Source organism: Pezoporus wallicus, unplaced genomic scaffold (assembly GCF_028554395.1).
Source record: "Pezoporus wallicus isolate ANWC-B61680 ecotype Strahan unplaced genomic scaffold, APGP_CSIRO_Pwel_v1 contig_2384, whole genome shotgun sequence".
In the NCBI taxonomy this organism is placed as follows: domain Eukaryota; kingdom Metazoa; phylum Chordata; class Aves; order Psittaciformes; family Psittacidae; genus Pezoporus; species Pezoporus wallicus.
The window spans coordinates 5,332,825-5,355,148 of NW_026640488.1; the positions used below are offsets into that span (position 1 = coordinate 5,332,825).

The window sequence follows — 22,324 nt, forward strand, 5'->3', positions numbered from 1 at the left end:
TATGTGCATCGTCACTGTAAAATTCATAATGATGTTACTTTTACAGATTCAGAGGAATCAAGAGTTCTGTTTCTGTCTGCTTGCAAATGACATCTGAAGTAATCTCATTGCAGCACAGCCAAAACATGTTAATAGACAGGTAAGAAGCTGAATATTCATTTTAACCTTACCTGATGCACACCTCTGGTGATGAGAGAATTAAAAAAACCCAGACTTTAGTTTTTAATACTTACACTGTTCTCAGCTATTCTCAGTTGCTTAGACTTAGAGGAATGCAGTTATGGAACAGACTTCCCATAAATTAAGAGCATAAGAAATGCAATAGCATTGAGGATTAAATTCAATTAACTCGAAAAGATGATTACATGGAAATAATTGTACGTGAAAGCAGTTGGCCTTGGTAATGCAAGAAGGGTCTTCCAGGCACACGTTTGTGAATTATGGCCCTAAATCCATCATACATCTGTGAATTATGGCAATAAATCCTATCTTAAGGCTATTTTAAGATGAAATAAGCTATTCTCTGCATTTAAACAATGCAACTCTTTGGGCCAATTTTTAATCGTCTTCCTTGTGAAGATGTAGGTTTTTTTCAGCACTTCTTTAAAATAAACCCCTTCCCTACTAAAACGCTTACATTGAAAAACAGATGAAAGAATGACATTTAAAACCAAAATGCCTCAATTCCAATGAATAATCTCAGAGCCGGTCGCTAGCATCTGATACATGGAACAAGTACGAACCTCAGTACAACAGTGCCACCTCCCTGCAGTCGTGCTCATGCAAGACTGAACTGTGCTACAGTGTGCAGGCCCCAGCACAGACGACCGGCACAGCAAAGCTGCTGCTTGCCTACATATACCTTTACTGCACTCCTGCAGTGGTTCCTAGTCTTTTCCAGGTGCTAAACCTGGCTCAAAACCACTGGCCACTTCAGAGCACCGAGGTGGTATAAATTTGCTTTGAAGGTATGAGTTTGGCTTTGTTTTCCTTGTTTTGGGTTGCTTTGGAGCTTTTTTGTTGTTGTTGTTGGCTAGTTTGGTTTTTATATTTTGTTTTGGTTTGTTATAGGGAAATAGCAAATTTCCCCTAAATTGCTTATGTATAGTTTTGGAGATAGTTAGCATTAAAGATAGAGGTTTACGCTTTAACCTGAACCAGTATGGCAGTTCTTGTCTGACTACTGCTTGCTGTCCTGTCACATTTTGAAGGAGCACAACTGTCCTAAAATGTTAATGCAATGTCACCAAGAGGGCTAACTTTCAAAAATGCTTCTTCCTGCCCCTAGTTTTACAACAGTACTTACTGGACCAAACAAGTTTCAGTCTTTAGTGGCAGTTAAACTTGCACATTTCAGAGCTGTCACCTCAAAACAAAATCTCTGGAGCATTTTCTAGCCCTTGCTAAAGTTTTACAATCACAAGCCTTAAATAACTGTATAGAAGAACTGACATATTTCCTGAGTTATATACAAAGAGACAGTGCTAGCAGTTTATTTCCTAGCTAATACTTCATTTTCTGATACATCTACTTAGGAATGAAAACTAAGCTTACTGGGTTCTGTACAGCAGTCTGGGAAAATGGGAGGCATTAAAAAAAGTAAATAAACCAACAAAAAAACCCAGAACCTTATATTCATTGTAGTTCACGTAGGTAGTATTGAGCAGACAGACTGTGGCATTATCATCAGTCTTATCATATCATTACAGTCGCCAGGTTACACAGCATTTGACCTAGAGACTTATCTTTTTTGCAGCAAAAATTCAATTCAAGCCTTGCAAAAGGCTTTCTTTCCAAAGAAAAAGTGGTCTTTGTCCACATGGAAGAAGGGATTTTACCTTAACCCTTCATTTACCTGTGGATGCTTTGTGAGAGATCAAAGCTGAACATAATAAAGAATGAACTGTGTTCATAAATAGAAGTTTTTTTGCAGTCTCAACTCTGATGCTGTGTGTTTTGGTCTACCGGAGAGAAGATTCTGAGCTAAATTTCCACTGTCATGTATACCTCCAGTCTCCTTACAACCATTTTACTCTCTGCAACATACACAAAAGCTTTAGTATCTATCTGAACACCTGGACAAATACAGCTATTGCATATGGAATTTTAAAGTCAAACAAGAAGGTTGTTCCCATTTCTCTAAATGCAAACATTTTGTAAGTGGCAAAGAAAAAGAAACCTGAATGACCAACAGGCAGGGTAGGTAAATAAAGGAATAAGCTCACAGACTTCTGCTGAGATTGACAAGAAAGATATATCAGGAGAGGAAGCTAGCAGAAATGGGCTAAAGCAGACCTTTTATGCTAACATCCCGTGACCAGATCCAGCCAGAAAGCAAGCCAAGGCCTGCCTGACTGATTCCTTTTGCTGGCCCCTTTCCTTCTCCCACCAGACAGCATGCCTGTGTGTCTAGTCTACCACCAGAAATAAGCAGGCTGGCAGGGGACTTGGAGAGGTCACCAGGACATGGGTCATTATGGAACTGGAGGACTGTGCAGAGTCCCAGCTGGGATACAAGAAAGGAACTAGAGACCTGCTCACACAGACACAGGGAGATCAGAGTACTTGGGAGAAATTAAAGCTCTTGAGAGTTGTGCTTTTGTTCTGCCCTGCCCCAGCTGCAGTCCCAGTTCTCCTCTCCAACTCTAGTCATGATGGGCTGAACTCAGAAGGGGAAGTTCAATTAAACTTTGTGCTTTACTCCTGGTGATCCCTGTGGTAGCTACGGCAATTTTCTTGTCCTACTCATGTATTTTATCTTGGCAGAACAGAGAGTTCTACATGACCACTGTCACTCTCTAGTAGACAACTGATGTTAGTAGATAAGCCAACAATTTATGTTGTCCTGGAGCAGAAAAAAAGTGCATTTCACGATTTGAGGATATTTGCAATTGGCTTAAATCAAAAATTTGACTGTTTCTGTTAGCACAGACTTTCTTGGATAAAAGCATAGGTAGGGAAATAAAAAATCGCTTGAAAATCCATAGCAAAGTCCACAATATATTGAGCAGTGAAAGCATCACCCCCTTTAAGCTATATTGAGTCCTAAAGTACAAGTAAAAGTTATGTGGATAAGTTTGGCAGGTGCTACCATGTCACACAGCATATCAATGCCTCCTTAACCACTCAGAAATTCACCCCTTCTGTATTTGGAAGCTTCTGCAGTTCTCATGGCATAAGTTCTACATTCATGATAACAAGGTAAAATAAAATGCATCATCTTTTATCATTTTCATCAGTACTCCAAAAAAGTGTGCAACCATCAGGTTGATGACACCCTGACATGCCATGGATAGAATAGCAGAGCCACGAAGAACAGAAAAATAACACAAAAAAAAGTGCCCAAATGCAATTTTCCTTGGAAACTCATATGTTAATACACATAAAGAGACTGGAAGGAAGAAAAGAAATAGAAGAGACAATAACAGCCAGAGGAGACATTTATAATGACTTACAAATTACTGAGACTCTAAACTTGTAGACAAACACCCAAACACTAGCTTTTGCCCAACCACCTCTGAAGCACCCCTTCACTGTTGTACATCTGATTGTCCTCACTCACAGATTCCTTAATCCTGACAGCAATACAGACACAGACAGGAAATCATGAGAGATGCAGATGGTTTAATGTCTTGCAAATGCAAGCAATTGCATGAACACCATTATGCTCCACAAAATGGGTGTGCCAGAACAGGTGTGCCAAGACCCTCTGTAACATCTGAAGACTGCAACACCTTTTACACAAGTCGCCCCCCAAAAACCCTCCATAATGGAACAGTGCATATCCCAAGAAGAAAACTTGAAACAGCCCCAGCCCCATTTCTATTTTCTGAATAAGCTTTCTGAACATTACACTTGCAGTGTGCTCTGCAAACCACTGGAGGGTGATAGAAGACTGTCTACCTGCTTCAGAGGTTCCTACCAGGAAGAGAGAATGAATTGTCAAAGGAAAGAAGGTGGATTGTAAATGTTACAAGAAATACTCCTCCCACCCCAACCACCACTTACAGCTACTTCTAAAGCACGATATGCACCTCAGCCTGAGTTCCTGTGCTTTACTGCTGGATAAATTTGTAATAATCTTGAAAGTGGCAGCTGTAAAACACTAAGTTTCTACCTCGTGCTCTGGTTTTGATTCTTAAAGACTCTGAAATTTTAAGAGAATGGTTACTGATTTCAAAACCCACTCTTGCAATTACAAATTGCAGTCATGAGTCTTCTGGGTAAAGAAAAAGAAAATCAAAACAAAACCAAAATAAAATACAGCCTACCCACAGGGAACATCTAAATCACATGCAGCCAACCACTTCCCTTTCCTATAACATAGTCTCATAAAATCCCTGGTGTTTATTTTAAAGGACCAAAATCTACCTCCCTGCATGTCATTTCTAATAGAAGCTTGGTTAATCAGTATCAACAAATAAAGATGGATATTTTCTTAATATCCTCTGAAAACAGTTTGTCTGCTTCATATTCTAGAGATCCCAATACAGCCTCTCTTCTTAACAGAAGTAAATCTGCAGTTTTAATTCCCTCCCATACTTAAGCTTTCTGCAAAGTGGTTTCATGACTGCCCAATGCAGAACCAAAAGATTCTCACTGATCCACACACAAAAGCTATTGCCACATCACAGAATCGCACTCTGCAGATTGCTGCTCGTGTTCCCTTCCCCCCCTTTCAGATTGTAGATTGATTGCCTGCCTGACCCCATCCACCATTTTGTGTTCACACATTGCCTCCTGCTAGCAGTAATCTTCCCTCACATTGGCCATGAGATTTTGTCTACATAGATGTCCTGAAGCAACTCCATATCTACTTCAGGTTTGTAGGTTCAAACCTTTACAACCGAAGGTCTCTCTCTTGTAGGAGCTCATCACTGACGATGCTAAATTGAAGGTGAAGTTAATGGGCTGTTTTGAAACATGCTATAAATGCTTCAACTTCTAACCCCTGGGTATTTTCAGGAGCCCCGATTTTAAAAATTGCAGGCAAGGAGACTTGACAGAGGAATCTTATATGGCCATGACATTGCCAATATTAAATATTTTTCCCATTCTGACATATTTCTCCCTATCCATCATTTAGCAAAAAAATGACAACAAACGGAATGTAAACAGTACCCACAGCTGGAAGGACGTCCTTCTGCTCTCACCTAGAGCTAAAGTCATCACACAACATTTTCTGGATTCTTTCTACAATCTAAAGAAAGACCTTGAGCCAACCTCTACCTTGGAATAATCATGCCTGCAAAATGAAGGCTAAAATAATTTACTAGTGGCTGTCATAGAAACTGCACTCTGCACACAAACTAGGAATACACACTTCTGAGATAAGCTTTAAAGAACTGGGGCAGTGTATGATGAAGTGAGCCAAGCACTCAAGATATGTCAGTAGTCTGAACATGTAGCTTAGAGTATACTGAGTGGGTTAGGCAGGCTTTTCTGGTCACTCGTTGCAGTGCTAATTGGTTCAGTCTCCACAGTAAACTGTTCATTACCAGCTGGAGGAAAGCAGCTGCCAACAGTAGTTTGCAGGAATGGAATTTGTTCAGTGGGTGGAGGAGGGAGAAATAATAGTAATAAAGGACAACAGGGCTCCACACATGTTGGGAGAACAAAATAGCCTCGTGCAGATTTGAAGTGCTGATGAGAGATGAGACTTCAAACCTTGTAATTTGACTAAAAGCCACTCCATGCCACCTAAACATATGGCTACAGCCTGTGCCTGAGTGATGATGCATGCCTCACTGCACCCTTCTTCAAGAAGCGCCCCTCATGCAGTCCAACAGAATGTGTCAGGTCTGATGGCTGAAAGGAAAAGGGATTGGCCTCTGAAAACACCTCCTTTGTGTTCTTTTCCCCGAACAAATCCAGAGCACTTTTAAAGAGGAAGAACTGAGCAGGCTCACAAAAGCAAAAAAAAAAGGTGTTTGTTTTTGCTTGTCATCAAAAGGTACATCCCAGAGGAAAAAAAAAATCCTGTAAGGATCAAGATTAGAAGACCTGCAATATTAGCCATAGTACACAAAAGTCAAATCAATAGAAAAGAATCCAACTTGTATGGTGCATCATAGAGCCATATCAATGCACAACCCTACCTTGATCTATATAGCTCATTAGATGAGCTGGTACAAATTCTCTGGCAAACCTGTCTGAAGTTTGCCTAAAATCTATTTCTGTCCCCAGGTGACACTAAATAAAGCTCCCTGAAATTCAAATGAATGTCTTTGGTGTATTTAAAACACCGGTTAATAGTTTAAAACTGAACCAGAAACGGGTGCATATCTAAAGACAAGCACACTTTAATTTGCCTTTATGTGGGATATGCATGCCTAGAGTAATAAAAGAACCACATAATGGAAAATCTCATTTTGATAAATACTTTAAGATTATCATCTGCAAAGATTAACAATTCAGTTTTATGAAAACCGGTGTTTATTAACTGACAGTTAGAAGAGCTGGACTTGAATGATGCACTCTTCACAAACTTAGGCAATTTTTTAGCTGTGTATGTCATCAGTTAGCAGACCCTTAAAAAGTGTGAAATGGGGGTATTAAGCAATTAGAGAAGACAATTTCTAAAAAGAAGTAGCTGTTTTTGCAATCTGAAAGTACCATTGAGGAAACTTGTCATTTACAACTAGAACTTCAGTGTCTGCATCCTCATCATCCCAACACAGACTAAACAAGAAAAAAAAATACTATGCTTTGGAAATACAGGACTAGTGAGACCTCATGTCCCTCTCATCCAATAGTCTGTCTCAGGCAGAGGCCAATACCAGGTGCTTCAGAGAAATGTGCAAGAAATCCCCTGGCAAGTAACTATAGCATAATCTCTCCATACTGGGTACTTCTTCCTAGCTCCCATCTGCTAGAAATTATTACATCAACATATAGAATGTGAAAGTACTCTACCAAATGTTTATTTTCCAAGCATCCTTTTTGAATGCTGATACAACATTAACCAATTCTTTGTTCATTAGAAGTCTACATGATGAGACTTTGATCCTATCATCATGAACTTCCCTTTTACAATTGCTGTTTCTTTTCTTGCCTTGTAAGCTATTTAAGAAAAGGAACATTATCTCCTAGCACAGTACATTTCATCTACCTCATCTAAAAAGATGATCCTGACGGATAAACTGCAGGTGAAACACTAAACCACTGGTCAGGAATGAACTATCACCACAATGCAAAACTATAGATAATGTCTGGTACTGAAAACATGAGACACACATCTAGAACTCTAGAAAATATTTATGTTAGGTGCCTGGGCATATGCCTTTATTACTCAAAAAAACAAAAAAACAAGCTACATATGGGCAACCCATAAAGAAGCAAGGAAAAAAAGGGGTAGAATCTATGTCTCCACTGAATTCTATCACAGTTAAGAACAGAAACAGATGCTTTTACCTGCTCTTCCTACAGTATTTCTACAATCATTCTATTGAAAGGATCTGGTTTGTGTGTCACTTTTATTCTCTTTGTAGCTAGTCATCTTGACCTCTCTCTCCTCTGTCTTTCCAAAAGAGCAGCACACCTAATTGAACGCCAGACATTCTCCTGCAGTCACTAAGTAGTAAATGCCTTTAAATCACAGTCCAGCTCTCAAATAACAACTTAGGCATACCAAAAAATCCCCCCAAAACTGCACATGAAAAAAAAGAATCAATCAATCTAACTACCATACCACAAAGCACAGATCATAATTTTGCTGCAAGAGCAGTTAAGCTGAGATTCCGTTTTCCAGACAAAGCAGGTGGGAGTGCTGCATTTTGTAGCGTGTACTCTACAGGCAATACAAGAGCAGCCATGACACATGCTCAGTGCTGTATTTGAGATGGATTGTTTCGGGTCAAAGCAAAGATGAGCCCTTCCTCCACTACAGAAGCCATAACAACCCATCTCCCAACATTCTGTGCCAAAGTTTCTGTCTCCAGACACAAAGTAGCCTGGGCTCCCTTTGCATATCTTAAACGCCTTAAACAGTGTGATGGATGTGAACAGAAGGCTGGGATAGCATGCTAGAAATAGGAAAAGGAGAGGAATTAGACAGAAAGATGGATATAGCAACATGCTGGAGATCAACATCCTATTACATAGTCTTGCACACTTCTCCAAATTTCTTTAGTCCCGTCCAATTAAAGTGAAATTCCTCTTAGGCACCTAAGGCATAGTTATTATATGATCACAGTTTTGTTATAGTCTTTTCCTGCATCACCTTCTGTTCAGTATTTATCACACTGCTTAATTTCCTCGATATCAAATTGTTTAGCCTGCTGAGAAGTATCTTGAAGCATGCATTTTGAAATTAGAGTTGATGAAATAAAACTGGTGGCACATGAAAAGGTAAATCAACAAATACACTTTCTGTTTATTTAGCTGCAGTTATAAATGGTGTACAGAGTCTTCTCTGGGAGTTATAACAGAATATTAGTTATTCCATCTTCCACTTACTTAGAAAATATTTTTCATCTATGTTTGCTTTCTCTTGAAACAGTGCAAGCATGAAAATTCTTATTACTGCCTTGTGCTATGTGTGCTTTGTCTTTTTCTTTACTGATCATGTCCTTGATTCTCCCATTTAATACGTAACTAGTTTAAACAATCTTTCTAATATGTAAAATTCCTTAGAGATCTAATTTGTGTCGTACAGAATAAAAACTTAAAGCCAGGGGAACTACCTGGGGAACTTGCTGCGCAACCTGGCCTACAGAAGTGCGTGTTACATCACTACAGCCCAAAGCCCTTCAGCATCACAACTTAACAGGAACAGAGAGAAGAACAGCAGCAAGTGGAGGAAGGAAGGGCACAAAGGTCCCCTTGCAGGCTAAGGACTCTTGTGAGAAAAGGAGTACAGTTGCCTGGAAACAGAAAGCAGCCATATCTGAAAGTCACTGAATGAAGTAGAGCCATTTGGTACTGTTGGATGAACCTCATGAACATTTTGCATGTTTTTTAAACTCATTTTCTATCTCTATAGATCAAAGATGCTTTTATCAGTCCTCTCCCCCATCACTCACTAATTTAATAGTACGAGTGAAGCTGAATACTAATTCTTTTTAAATGGTCATTTTTTTCCTGAAGTTGTAAAAGCAACTGACCTACATTGTATAGACAATGTAACCTGACTTCTGAGCTTCCCTTAACCAAAACAGTCTGAATCATCACAAAGATGTAGCTTAATTTAAATGTATACCAAAACCCTGGTAATTTTAAATACATTGCTGTTTAAACATATCTAGATGCATCTTATTTTTGCAACTGCATAAACAGTATATATGCATCTATCTGAATTGCCATGTAACAAAGATTAAAAAAAGGAGCCAATGTGCTTCATTGTCTAGTAATATGACTTTAACAAGAATACTGATTTCTCATTGAATAGCTACAGTTACCTTCCCTGTCTTTTAATTTTCCCACAAGAGAGATTCTTTTGATCCAATTAAATAAAAATGAAATAAAGAAAATTTGTGATGAGGAAAGACTATGGTAATTAACATAAAACTACAGTCCAGTGCTCTGGCAAAGAGCTGATGGAAGCTATTCAGTCTGGAAGACCTCCAAAAAATGCTTTACATTCCAATTTTGACAGATATAAATCAATAAAATGAATAAAGATCTGAATAATTCCTGGAGAAAAAAAAAATCTTGTTTTTTCCAAATAATTTTAATAAAAAGCTACATGAATAAAATTAAAATAACATTAAAGTAATAAAAGATACTGAATAAACTGATAATTATTCCATTAGATCATAATTTAGATCAAGTACCACACTGCTATGTTCAAGAGAATATCACTATGTTCCTATGTTCAAGAGAAGGCTTTTTTTTGCATGCCTTCCACCAATAAGCAAGCATCAGCCTGTGAACTAGAACTCCGTTCAGATCATCTCACATCAATAAGTCTCAGTAAAATAAATTTGATGCAAATACCATTGTAAAAATGTACATGCTAGTTATGTGAGAAATTAATATTTACATTAATCAGATCAGATCATGAGTAGCAGCCCAGTCCCATTTGAGCTGGTAAAATCCCTAGCTTCAAAATGAAACAGCAGAAATGTAATTTTTACAGAAGTCCACGAATTACAATGTCTGGTTTAGGTAAATGCTTGGGTTGATTATGCTTTTCAAATGTTATATTAATAGCTATACTTTTTGTGTAAAAAATGAAAAGGAGACAAGAACATCCCAAGCACTTACAAAGTAAGTGAGAGGCTGCTGAACTGCAAGATAGGGTAGGACCCACAAGTTGAAATGGAAATGAAACATTTTGATCCAAGGTGTAAACCAGCTCAGACCAAACTGTTTCTTTCAGCCTCAGAAAGCACAAAAGGGTTTGTACCTTCCAGACCTGATGTTCATGGTACTGTGCAAAAGTGGGTAACACTTTTTTTTGTCCAGATGTGGACAATCTCCTGAATTCCTTTTGATTTTGTACATGCTACCAAACAACAGAAGGAACAAATTTGATTACTAGCAGCTAATTAGATGACAGTTTTAATTTCATGTTATGGTGTAAGATTTTTTCTGTTTGCTTTTGTCCTGGGTTCAGCAGTAGCAGTCATGTTTTTTCCTTTGTGTTAGCTGGTGCAGTGCTGTGTTTTGACTTCCAGCCTGGGAACAGTGCTGGTGAAGCCGATGTTTTCGGTTGTTGCTAAGTGATGTTTACCCTGACCAAGGACTTTGTGAGGCTCATGCTCTGCCAGGGAGGAGGGGAAGCCGTGAGGAAGCAGAGATGGGGCGCCTGACCCGGGCTAGCCAGGGAGGTATTCCATACCACAGCACGTCATGGCCGGGGTGGGGGGTGACTGGGAGTTACCCGGAAGGACACGGGCTTCCGGGTGGGACTCGTTTCTTGGCTGGTGGTATTGTATTCTCTTCCCTTGTTATTTTCTCTTATCATTGTTGTCGTTGGTAGTAGCGGTGGTGATCTGCGTTGTACATTGGTTGCTGGACTGTTCTTGTCTCAACCCATGGGAGTTGCACCCTTTCGATCCTCCTCCCTGTTCCTCTGGGAGTGGGGAAGGGGAGAGCCCCGGTGGCAGTGGGGGGGGGGGGGGGGGGGGGGGGGGCCTCGATTGTTGTCAGCCCGACAACACTCACTGGGAGTGAGTGAACAAGTTGCCTGACTGGGTTTAAACCACGACAGCTTCTCAAAAGAATGCATGTTCAAAGCAACGACAATAGTATCACACCAGCAAAGTATCACAGGAAGACAGCTTTTTGCAAACCTACGGGGATATTATGATGGTTCCAAGGTATGCAGCACATGAGGTCAGAATCTGTTGTCAAAGTTCCAGAGCTGTGTTAATAAAAGCCATATTGAATGGAAGAGAAATAAATACAGAGGTTGAAAGCTAACCCAAATTCTACCATTACAAGAAAGCTAAGGTCTATTATTCTTGTTGTGGCACAAAATGCACGACAACATTACTCTGCAAACTACAACATGCGGTCTATATACAGATAAATTAGCGGTAGAGTTCTATTACTCTCTCTCACAAATTGGACATACAACTGTCTGAACAATGTAGTCCTTTGCATCCTTGAGGCATCACAATAGGATATAAATGCTATAGAATTATTTTTACTTTAAAAGCTTTAATATACACATTCTCCCTCGAGCACAAAGTTATTCACTATAATGACATGATAGCCAATAAGAAAGTAATAGCTTTGTGCCTTTGTGCATACTAGTGAAGTGTCTGACCCCACATATTACAAGAAATGATTTGCAGCTAGCAATGTTTCGAGACAGTTTACTGGAAAAAAGATAAGACTAGAGCAGGTTGCCTTGACAACACTGTGTAGCTGCACCAGAATTTAAAAGAAAATGTAGGATCTTCTATGTTAAAGATTGCAAAGTATCCACCAAATTGGGTTACAAGGCAATGAATCCCACAGCAAGTCAATGCTACCTGACCTATGCAATATTAGCTATCACTTCTTATCATGAGCCTTATTAGAAAACTGATGAAAAAGCCAGATGGTTTATACTTCACAGCACAGGGCAATAAGAAGTGAACAGCAAGCATTACAATAACGAGTTCTTCAAGTTTCTCTTTTTATTTTCCCGAGAGACTCTGCAGGTCGCTTCTGGTTCTGGGAGTCTACTTTGGTAGGAGAAATGGTTTCCAAAGGCAACCACTTTTGATTTCATAGAAGGATTTCATGAAGATGTCTGTGCAGGCTACATCACTTTTGGCAGTGACCACCGTATTCATAAGTAAGGAATGTAAATATGAATTACATAGGTAGCACTGAACCAAAAATAAATTAACACCCTTAACTTAACTGCTGTCACTGAACTTACCCTGCACGCTACCAGATTCTATAAAAAAAAACCCAAGATTTATCCACAGAGCATCCAGTTATGAATGAACTCCCCCAGGCAGTCATGTTTTTAAAGATTTATTCTTTTTCTAGGACTATGTTGAGCATAGAGAAGGGAGCTGAATCTGGCTCTCTCACACATTATCTAAGTGCTCTGACAACTGGATTTAAAGTGGTGCAGATGACAACTCTTTTGTAAAAAATAGTCCCCTATGCAGTTTTGACTCCAACAGGGAGAGCAGAAACAGATGTGTCCCTGCTCCAAAGTGAAACAGTAAGTCTACAAGAGAAATGGTACTTAAAGGTTTAATTAAGACTTTTGTTTCATCTATCAAACCTCTCAAAGCAGCATTCTGATTTTCTTCCGTTCCTTCCATAGGTGATTCAGTTTATTATTTCTATTAAGGAGCCTGTGGAATTGCTGATTCCTCTGCTTTGCAGCTGGGCATTACCCACAAGCTGTCTGTTGGCTCAAACTATACATCTTAATTGGATACACAGCTCTTACTGTTCTGATGGTCTTGTTGCAAACAGAGTATCTTTAACCTACTACAGTAAAACTAAATATTTGCTTTTGATCCAATAGTATAATCAGCATTACACCAAACCTTTGAAATCTTTCTCAAACTGATTTAACCAGTTAATCACTAATCTGACCACAAAGGGGCACCGATATGCTTGAACCGAGTTTTGCTTTGCATGGAAATTTCAGTTAGTGTGTTCTGAAACTTCTCTCCAGAACCTAAATACCCCGCTCTGGAAAGTTCTGAACCACGTTATCTCCAGCTGGGACTTAAAACTTTTGATCCTGTAAAGGAGTTAAAGCTGTCATAGACATTTTATCACTCTTATTACTATCTGATTATTTATAAAGTTAATGATACAAGAGGAGACAGAGCATTCCTTCCTTCTCCTCTTATGATAGCAGAAGTTCCACAGAGTTCAAGGGTGTAAAACCCAAAGACAGGCTTGTATCTGAGGCTCCTGTGTGAAACCTCATATCAAATTTTGAAGTGCTGTTTATCAGTATAAATACAAATACAGAATACAAGCAGAGTAAACACTTAGAAGATATATCTACACATTCAAAATAAACAAGATTAAGTTTCTTTCATTATCAGTGTTTTAACACTGTTTTTGCTTCTGTTTAGTTTAACAGAAACTTATCACTCTGTTCTAAAAGAACACTCCCAATGTTGAAAGGGATGAATTCATATACCCTTTCTTTCAGAAAGAAAATCAACCTTAACTGGTACATAATGCTTCCCTAAACAAAAAAATAACTTGCTCTTCCTTAATGACCAAGAGTAACTGCATGGCTATGATACGCAATATTGCTAATGCTTCACAAAACCAAGTTATTATCAAGGATTAAATAAAATCAGGAGAGGAAATAGACATCCAACACCACAGAATAATCTGCTGGGATAATGCATTGAAGTAACACATCTCATCAGATACCACACATCTTAACTGGACAGCAAAATTTAAATACGAAAAGTATTTTGAAGTTTAGCGAGACCCTGTGGAGAAATCTCCATTTGAAGACATTCCTCCTGCATTTTGAACATCTTTTAATCTGACACTTTAATCCATTTCATACTCACAGTATTTTCATTCAGTTCCTGTTTCTACTACGCTTCAAACACCAAATTCAAAAGATATGAAATGCAGGTTGTTACTTTACGAGGATTACATCCTTTTTAAAGAAGAAGTGATTTTCTCAGGATGAAGCTATTACCCGAGAAAGCTCAGTAAGGAACTCCCACAAGCTTCTTGCCACTTTCTAACTCATAACAAATAAAGTCACTTTATAAATGAGAAATTCTGCATTATGGATTGCAAATGCTGAAAGGTAAAGCTACAAATGCAACTGTATTACTATAACCATAGATAGACATAACACAGACTATGAGAAATAAAACAGACACAAAGCAATGCTTAATATTTAATTTCTAATTTTGTATTCAGCCAAGTAATTGGACCTGCTCAAATATATGAAACACTTGCAATACCTGTTGATCAATGCTTAAAAGGATTACTTCAAGGCAGAGACTCACTAAAATGATTAAACTAAGTTTTATTTGATGTCTGGTTCTTTCAGGGATTCTGTAATTAAATAAGTGCAGCATATTGGCACAGGCCTATTGATTTAGTAAAGGTATCTTGATTTATGCTAACAGTATGCTGCACATTATCACTTATGGGTGCTAACAGCTGTATGATACGATATTCAAACGTTTTTGCTATGATAAAAAGCTGTTAGGAAACATTGAGGGTATATGAAAGGCTGAGGCATGAATAAAGATGGTAATATACCACTCAAATCAAATAGTTCGGTATATATTTAAATTCTGCTTCTGTGGTACTGCAAAAACAAAAGTATAGATGCATGTAATTAAGTTCTGTAGTCTGTATTTTGCAATGCACAGGAAAGAACAAAACTAGAATCTCACATCACAAGTAGAGAGTAGAGATTAAAATGAAAACTGGTTGAGAGAGGTGGCCCTCTCATTTCTACAATGTCACTTCAGTGCAGAACTAATGGTCATGGAAATGGCATCTTCTGGAGCAGGCCTGAAACTTACACTGTAGGGAAAATAGTTGCCTTTTTTTTTTTTTTTTAATAAAATAAGTTTTGTATGGAATTGAATATGTACTCTTCTACAGGAACTAAATCTGAGGTCTTTTGTTTAGAAAACACTGAAATAAAACCTATTTTCAGAAAAAAAAATGACATACGACAGGCAGGGGATTTTATACAGTTATCTCTTTCCTGTCACATTAGTTAAAATTTATCTGCAATTACTAAACTCTAAGTCAATATGATTAAGTCTTCAGTCATCCTTTTTTTATTTACATCTGTTTCAATTTTCAGTCTCCCTGGAAAGATCTACTTGGCACTTGAGAACTGTGTCCTTTCCTATCACAAGCTTTGCTCGTGAAATCAATCCTAATTCTCTCTTCAAAAGTGGTTTATCATCAGGAACTGACTAGAAAGTTTCTCTGAATGGGAAATGAGAAGGAATTCCATTTGCTCTCCTTTCTCTGAACTGCTGCTACCTGCGTGAGGCTGACAAAATCAAAATGTCTTTTTCCATCAAAACATTAGTATGTAGCCATATACTAGTTATATAAGCTAATAGTTTCAACGTTTTTCAAGGTCTCTCACGTTGAAATTTATTCTAAATCAAAACTTGCCCTGTTCTAGATTGACTCAAACTTCAAAGATAAAAGAAAACAAAAAATTATGAGAACGTTTTTAAAGAAAAATTAAAGGAGAAATAATTCACTCCAAAGAAAATAAACCCCACATTTGTTTAACAAACTCCTTACCATCCCTACACTGACAACCTGTGTACCATTATATTGATTTATCCTGGACAACAGATGAGCACAGATAACCTACCTTTGACTTTCAGGATGTAAGGTCACCCTGTAGTTTATATTCTATCAACTAACCTTAATGTACGAGTGATTAATTTGCCCGCAAGTGTAACAGTTAGAACAGATGCAGCTAAATTGACTGACGTCGTTACTTCATAATTGCTGTCTCCACATTGGTATGTCATTCTCAACTCAATGTAAAAACTACTGAGTGAACTGTCTGTTGTTATCCAGGAGCAAAACTTGATGAGAAAGATTCCTTTCTGACTTAAAAATAGGCAGATGAGCCAATAAGAAAAAGCTGCAGATAAAAATTCTAAACACTAAAAAATGTTATTTGTGCACTTACATTGCATGTGCTCTGAAAGAGTCTTCAGTCAAAATCCTCTGCTGCTGCATATCAACTAATTTAAATGTAGACATAAAATCACCATGACTGAATTAACAACAGCAAATACAAAACTATTTTGGACAAGCAGATGTTTCTTTAATTGGGGCAGTGATCTGCACTGCCATTGTGGCTATTTGACACTGAAGGATAATGAAATTCAAAAGCAACATACCTTCCGAAGAGGTTTGAGCTTGGTCTCCATTATAAAGTCGTACTTGCAGAGCTCACAACAGCGTGTGTCTGAGCTTTTAATCCATTGGTGCAGACAGGCCTGATGAACAAAGCGCAGGGTCCCTGTGCAGCGACACGGTGTAATGAGGGGACTTTCATCATCTCCCTCACAGTGACAGATCCTGACAGGAAGGACAGCAAGAGCTAGTGAGGGAACTTGCCAACCAGCAATGCAAATGCACTGGTTTATTTTCACTGCTTTTTCATTTTCAGACTTGACATTCATAAGACGCCAGGTATGTGACCTTTCAGATTGAGGCTCAGAGACATATTCCTTATCCCCTTCTTCCACTTAGCAGTTTCTCTTCACTTAGTTATTTCTGTTTGAATTTGCTGTGTGGTCTGAAGGTGAACCAATAGAAATAACACCATTTTTCCCTTTTATGCATGGCAAAACCTTTAAGACAAATATCAGTGCTCTTTCTAAGCTCTTTCTAAGAGCTGAATAGTTCTTGGCCTGTAAGTAATGCCAATAAAACCCTCAAAGTTAGCAGGATCTAACCCAAGCTGAAAATATCCAGTATAAAAAAATATAAGAAGTTCATAGGATACCTCTTTGGAGTTACACAGTTAAAAGGATTAGAGAACAGTTTTGAGTACTGTGGAGTCATGCGTATGGGACAGTGTATACACACATGCACGCACTTTTTAGGAGGCAGGTGTTAAAAAGTCATGATCTTTCCTCTTTTTCATTCTTCACTGTCCCTTTGAAGCTGATAGCTGTGTTACTTAGGAGAAAAAATACCCCTACAGATGTAAGCAGACGCTATGATAGAGGTTGGTCCCAGAACTGTTGTTACCTTGCAATGGGATACAGAGCTTTTCACATTGTGATTTTGCATTAAATTATCAGTGTCCTAACATCAAAATGTGATGGTTTTCTTCTGTGACACATGTCCAAATATCTTTGCAAACCTCCCCCTTCCAAACAGACCCCTGATCACATCAGGAAAACATTCACCCATCGAAACCAATGACAGATTTATTGGCAAGCATCTCTGTGAAGGCAGAGAAAGCTCTACAGTGAGCAGAAGGCTTAACCAAACAAAGTTAAGGAAGTTCACCTCAACAAAGAACAACTCCCTTCCATCCCTAGCCCAGAAAAACACAACAAAGCACCCAAGCACTAATGAATTTCTGGTGTCAAATTGGCATGGGGGGGTTGAGAGGTGGGGGTGGGGAGAAATGTTTTTTCAAAACAGAGAAGTAGCAGCAACAGCAACTTAGTACTTTGAAAAGGCACCCTTAGATGTGTGTGTGTGCATAAGAGTCTGAATGCATCTGAGGAATAACTTATCCCTGTATGCAGAAAGCTGTTGCCACACCATTCCTGGGGTAAGAAAAGGGCTGGGGAGCCCCATCTGGTGAGGCTGGCTTCCTACTGACCAGGTTAGGGAAGAAGGCCACATTCTTCATAACACAGGAGCACCTGATGTATGTCACGAGGAGGTAACCTGGCACAGACACCCTGTGCAAGATTGCCTACAGCATAGCACTGAGGCTGCCAAGTCTACAAGCAGGAGGAGGAGGACACTTAAGCAGAAGATCTATGGATCAGAACCAGCAGCTTCACTATTCTTCCTTGGTGTAGCCTAGAGCAATGAGAAAATGAATCTACAACATTGGGAAAGCAGAACAAAGCTGCTTTGCTGAATAAAAAAGGAATACATGAAGCTCTGGAAAGCTGTTACACAAAAGCCAGGTTTCAGTGTCTGGGGGTGCCTGTAGAGCATCTTATATCCCATGGGAGAGGAGGGGAGAAGAAAATACACACAACTATCTTGCACACATTAATTTTTCGAGACACATTTTACAAGAACTTAGTTTGCAGTCATTTCTTTACTAACCAAGCCAAACAAGGTGCATTAGGGGCTTAGCTCCTTAGTGTAAACTGGCTGTATGCTGACTTCTTATTGAGCCTGTAGCTTAGGCAGAACTAAAGTTTCAAAACACTGAATAGCTGTTTTGCTAATAAATGCATTCCCAGCTGAGAGTTACATAAACCCAATAATTTTCTTTTAAAATTAAAGCTATTTCCCAAAGGAAAACTATTATTCTTTCTTCCTTTAAATTCAAGCTATACATAATTTATTTTACAGGCTTAGGATTTAAACTATTTAGGAATTAGACAATTAATCTATGTACCCAAAAGTGTTTTTTCTACTACTGCCAGAATTGTTTAAAATTATTTTAAGAGCTAAAATGCAAACCTAAAATTCCATTGTGATCCTCAGATAAAGCGATACTGCAAATTTGAAATGAAGGATTCTTTATACTTCGACAGAAAAACACTATATGCATTATACATTCTATTTGTGCTTTCATTGTACAGAAGTTACAAAGTAAACATATAAATAACAGGGAGACATTAAGAGCTTACATTATACAGAAGCTCGAACTAAATAATCGAATGGCCTCTTCTAACTTTATTACCATGACATATGTAATGAGAATAAAAACAAACTTCAAATGGGATTAAAGTTCAGAGAAAATAACCAAAGGCATGGTTTTCATTAGCTTGAATGCTCTTTGGTGAAACTTAGCTCTTCATTATTTGTTTAGCCAGAAGAAACTAGCTTAAAAGAGATTAGTGCTACCTAAATGCACAATCACAGTCTTTAAGATACATGTGTGCCTGACAGCTATTGAAACAGACTGTTGGCTAACTGCTCAAATACTTTTAAAGACTTGGGCAGGATAACTTGTAATATCTTGCTCAGCCATCAGAATTCTGTGTGTCTTTGTCCTTTGCTCTATTTATCCAATGTGTACAACATAATTATCACAAATTATAGAAAATAAATTGTAAATAATGTTTTTGCAAAATATGTTGTGCAAACAGAACTGAGGTAGGAATACAAAATATAGACTTAATGTATTTAAACCAAGTCAGAACTTCCATTCTGATTTCCTTTTTTCACACAATCAGAACTTGTCAAAATTTTCCCCCATCAGACTATTTACAGGGCTGAACTACTTCTTAGAGTAAAATTTGTTTACACAAGAAATGAGTTGAATGAAAAACCCCACTAGGAAAACTTTGCTAAATCTATACTGATTTATTTACAAATTGTAGCCCAACACTGTGTGGTTAATAGCTGCAGTTTCAGCTGCTCAGACACCTACAGAATGTACATACACAGCTTTTCTCAACTTTCTAGTCCTTTAGTAGATAAATCGCCTTCATTACAGAACAATACTTATGGCTATCTGGAAATGGAGAGGAAGGATGTCTGCTACTTGACCAAATCCTTTTAGTTCTAAGCCCTTTATCACAAATTGAGCCTGATTGATTAGATTTTTCTTTTCTTTGTAAATTTGACAGCTTAGTGCTTTCAAGATTCCTGCCTATGAACAGGACCTTCGTTTTTGCTAGGGGAAAAGATGAATACAAGGCTCCAAAGGAGTTTTTGCCCTGTTAATCATCACCAGACAACATAGCATATATGAACTATTAGATAATCTTCTGTTTCAGATAGATATACAAAATTCTTTTCTGGTGTGTATAAAATATACTCCTATATACACATCCTACATGTTGAGATCACAGAATATATTTCTTTAAGGAAAGTTGGCTATGAAACTTTATGAAATATTGCTGTAACAGTTCAGTCACTCTTTTGCTAAGTTTCTGCTTTACATGCCAGCATTTTAATTACCCAGCACACATATCTTTACCACTGAATTATTTTTACAACCTTCAGCACACAGATGTACAAAACAGAGAAATTCATGCCAACACTGTGCATGTATCAGCAAAAATCCATTAAAATTCGTTAAAGGATGTTCTTAAATAGCATGTTCACTTATGATGCAATAAATTAGCAAAAAGAAAAAAATACTTTTCAGGAGAAATCAAAAATGCTAAACTGAAAACAAAATTAGTCTTTGTGAAATATTTTTGCATAATTCATATAAAAATTGTTGCAGATTTCTTATATGTTCCCTACAGAAAAAATAATTCTCAAACAGAAACAGAATAGTTCAATTTAGAATTTTTTTAGAGAACAATTTATGTAAAAATGAAAAGTTAAAGTTTTCTGAGAACATTTTATAATTATTTTTCAGCATTTCTTTTTTGTTCAAAGTATTAACTGAATTTAAGGCACATTCAAATGATGCTGAAAAACTCACTGATAATACAATGCTTCACTGAGAAATTGAATGTGACATATTAAACTGTGTACCATAATGAGTATTCAAAATTAGTAAGTAAAGTTGCCAGTAGTTTAAGGTACCCTATCTCCTTCACTAAAGGGCATATTGACACCGTACGTATATAAAAGAGAGAAATTTCTTATTGGATTAAAATCGTGAGATGCTGTTAAACCAAGCACTCAGGAATCAGGCATATTCAGAATGTAGTATTGTCATGCTGTGTTTAATTCCATGACTGTGAACTGTTCTCCCTGGTCCTGTTCATTGCAAAGGTTAGCAGGATGGAAAGTAGGAAACAAAATGGCTATAGCTTGTAGCCATCCATATGTTAATTTGATTTAGGCTGGTATTCAGAAAAACGGCAAGAGCTATCCTGGATGACTGTCCTTCACTTCTCATCAAATTAAGGTTTTATAATTTTTTCCATACAGACAAACATTTCTTACAAAATCTCAGTTTAAAAGGTCAGCTAAAATCAGTATGAAGTAAGGAGTTCACATGGAGAATTTTCGCCTTTTCCTGATAGTGGTTCTGTTTTGGCAAAACCATAGCAACAAAAATTACAATCTAGATGGTTAGTCATCATCTAAGCTTCTTATTGTAAAAAATATGGGTAGATTCCAGCAGGTTTGTAGCTTTTCTTCATATGCAAGGTAACAATTTTAGTTTCATTAAAGAGAATAGCTGCTTATCTCTACCCTCATTGGAAAAACAGCAGTTATCCTAACCTGTCTTTCCCTAATCCACTTTACTCTTCCATAATTAAGAAAATGGGCCAATCTCTATGCTGCTGTAGTGAAGTAGAAAATGCATTCACTCTGTAGGAGTCTTGTGTGCACTGTGAAAATTAGTGCTTGACCCCTACCCAGCTGGCAAGTGCTCCTTCTATGACAGTATCTGTACAGCTGATCTCCATAGATGGAAATAGTCATCCATAGATGACTATTGTCAAAGGAAGGTGATTAAGAATAAGAATGAATCAGTGTGTCCCTGTTTGTGCTTCAAGCCATGTAAGAGCCTTGTCATTAGGAGCAGCACTGGTGGAAAAGAGTTTGCAGTAATTCTGCACCATTGGAACTCTTTCAGGGGATCCCATATTTCAGATAGGTACCTGATAAAATTTTCAATGATTTTTGGCTTTTACATGTAGAGACAGGGTTTAGCTACAGTAACATTGTGCAGATAGCTTTTTGTAGACTTACTTAAAAATACGACAGGTCAAATTTTACCCTCATTAACAAATGTAAAACCTAGGGGAATGCCTGTGACGCATTCAAAAGTAGAAGTATATATGGGAGCATGGGCATACTGATAAAGAGGTATGATAATGTTTAAGGGCTATAAATGACATAATTATGTAAAACTGTATTGTGTTCTAACATTCCTGGGAGCTATGCAGCTATGTCTATGCTAACTGACAAAATTAGGAGGAGACACTGCCTTGTGACTGTGACATATTTACCAGCACTGTGATGTGATTTCTATGCACTGTGAACTAAATTAATGCAGTTGCACAATACCCATTTTGTTATTTTCCTGCAGATGGAATTATGCCATCAGAATAGAAATGCTTTTGAACTTTTAACAGATCTCCCTAACAAAAGGGGGAAATATCTTCTCCACATAAATATGGTCAAGAAGGATAATGCCTATTCCAAACCCATTATTTTTAGTGAGAAATGACTGCAAAGGCAGTTAAAATCTTGCCCTTCACTGGAAAGCATACCTGGACTGATAATGAGTATGAGAAAATAAATTCTTACCCTGTTTCAGAGGGTATATCTTGTTGCTATAGCTCACAATTCTAAAGGGAGCTTA

At 37.9% G+C, this 22,324-nt stretch overlaps 1 protein-coding gene across 6 annotated transcripts in view; it reads right to left on the reverse strand.

Moving 5' to 3' along the window:
- MARCHF1 (membrane associated ring-CH-type finger 1) overlaps positions 1–22,324 on the reverse strand; it is a 158,552-nt gene that overhangs the window by 3,478 nt on the left and 132,750 nt on the right. For all 6 annotated transcript variants that reach the window (XM_057419178.1, XM_057419181.1, XM_057419177.1 and 3 more), the window contains one exon: positions 16,290–16,470. In XM_057419178.1, coding sequence (XP_057275161.1) covers positions 16,290–16,470 — 181 coding nt within the window. The remainder of the gene's footprint in view (positions 1–16,289; positions 16,471–22,324) is intronic.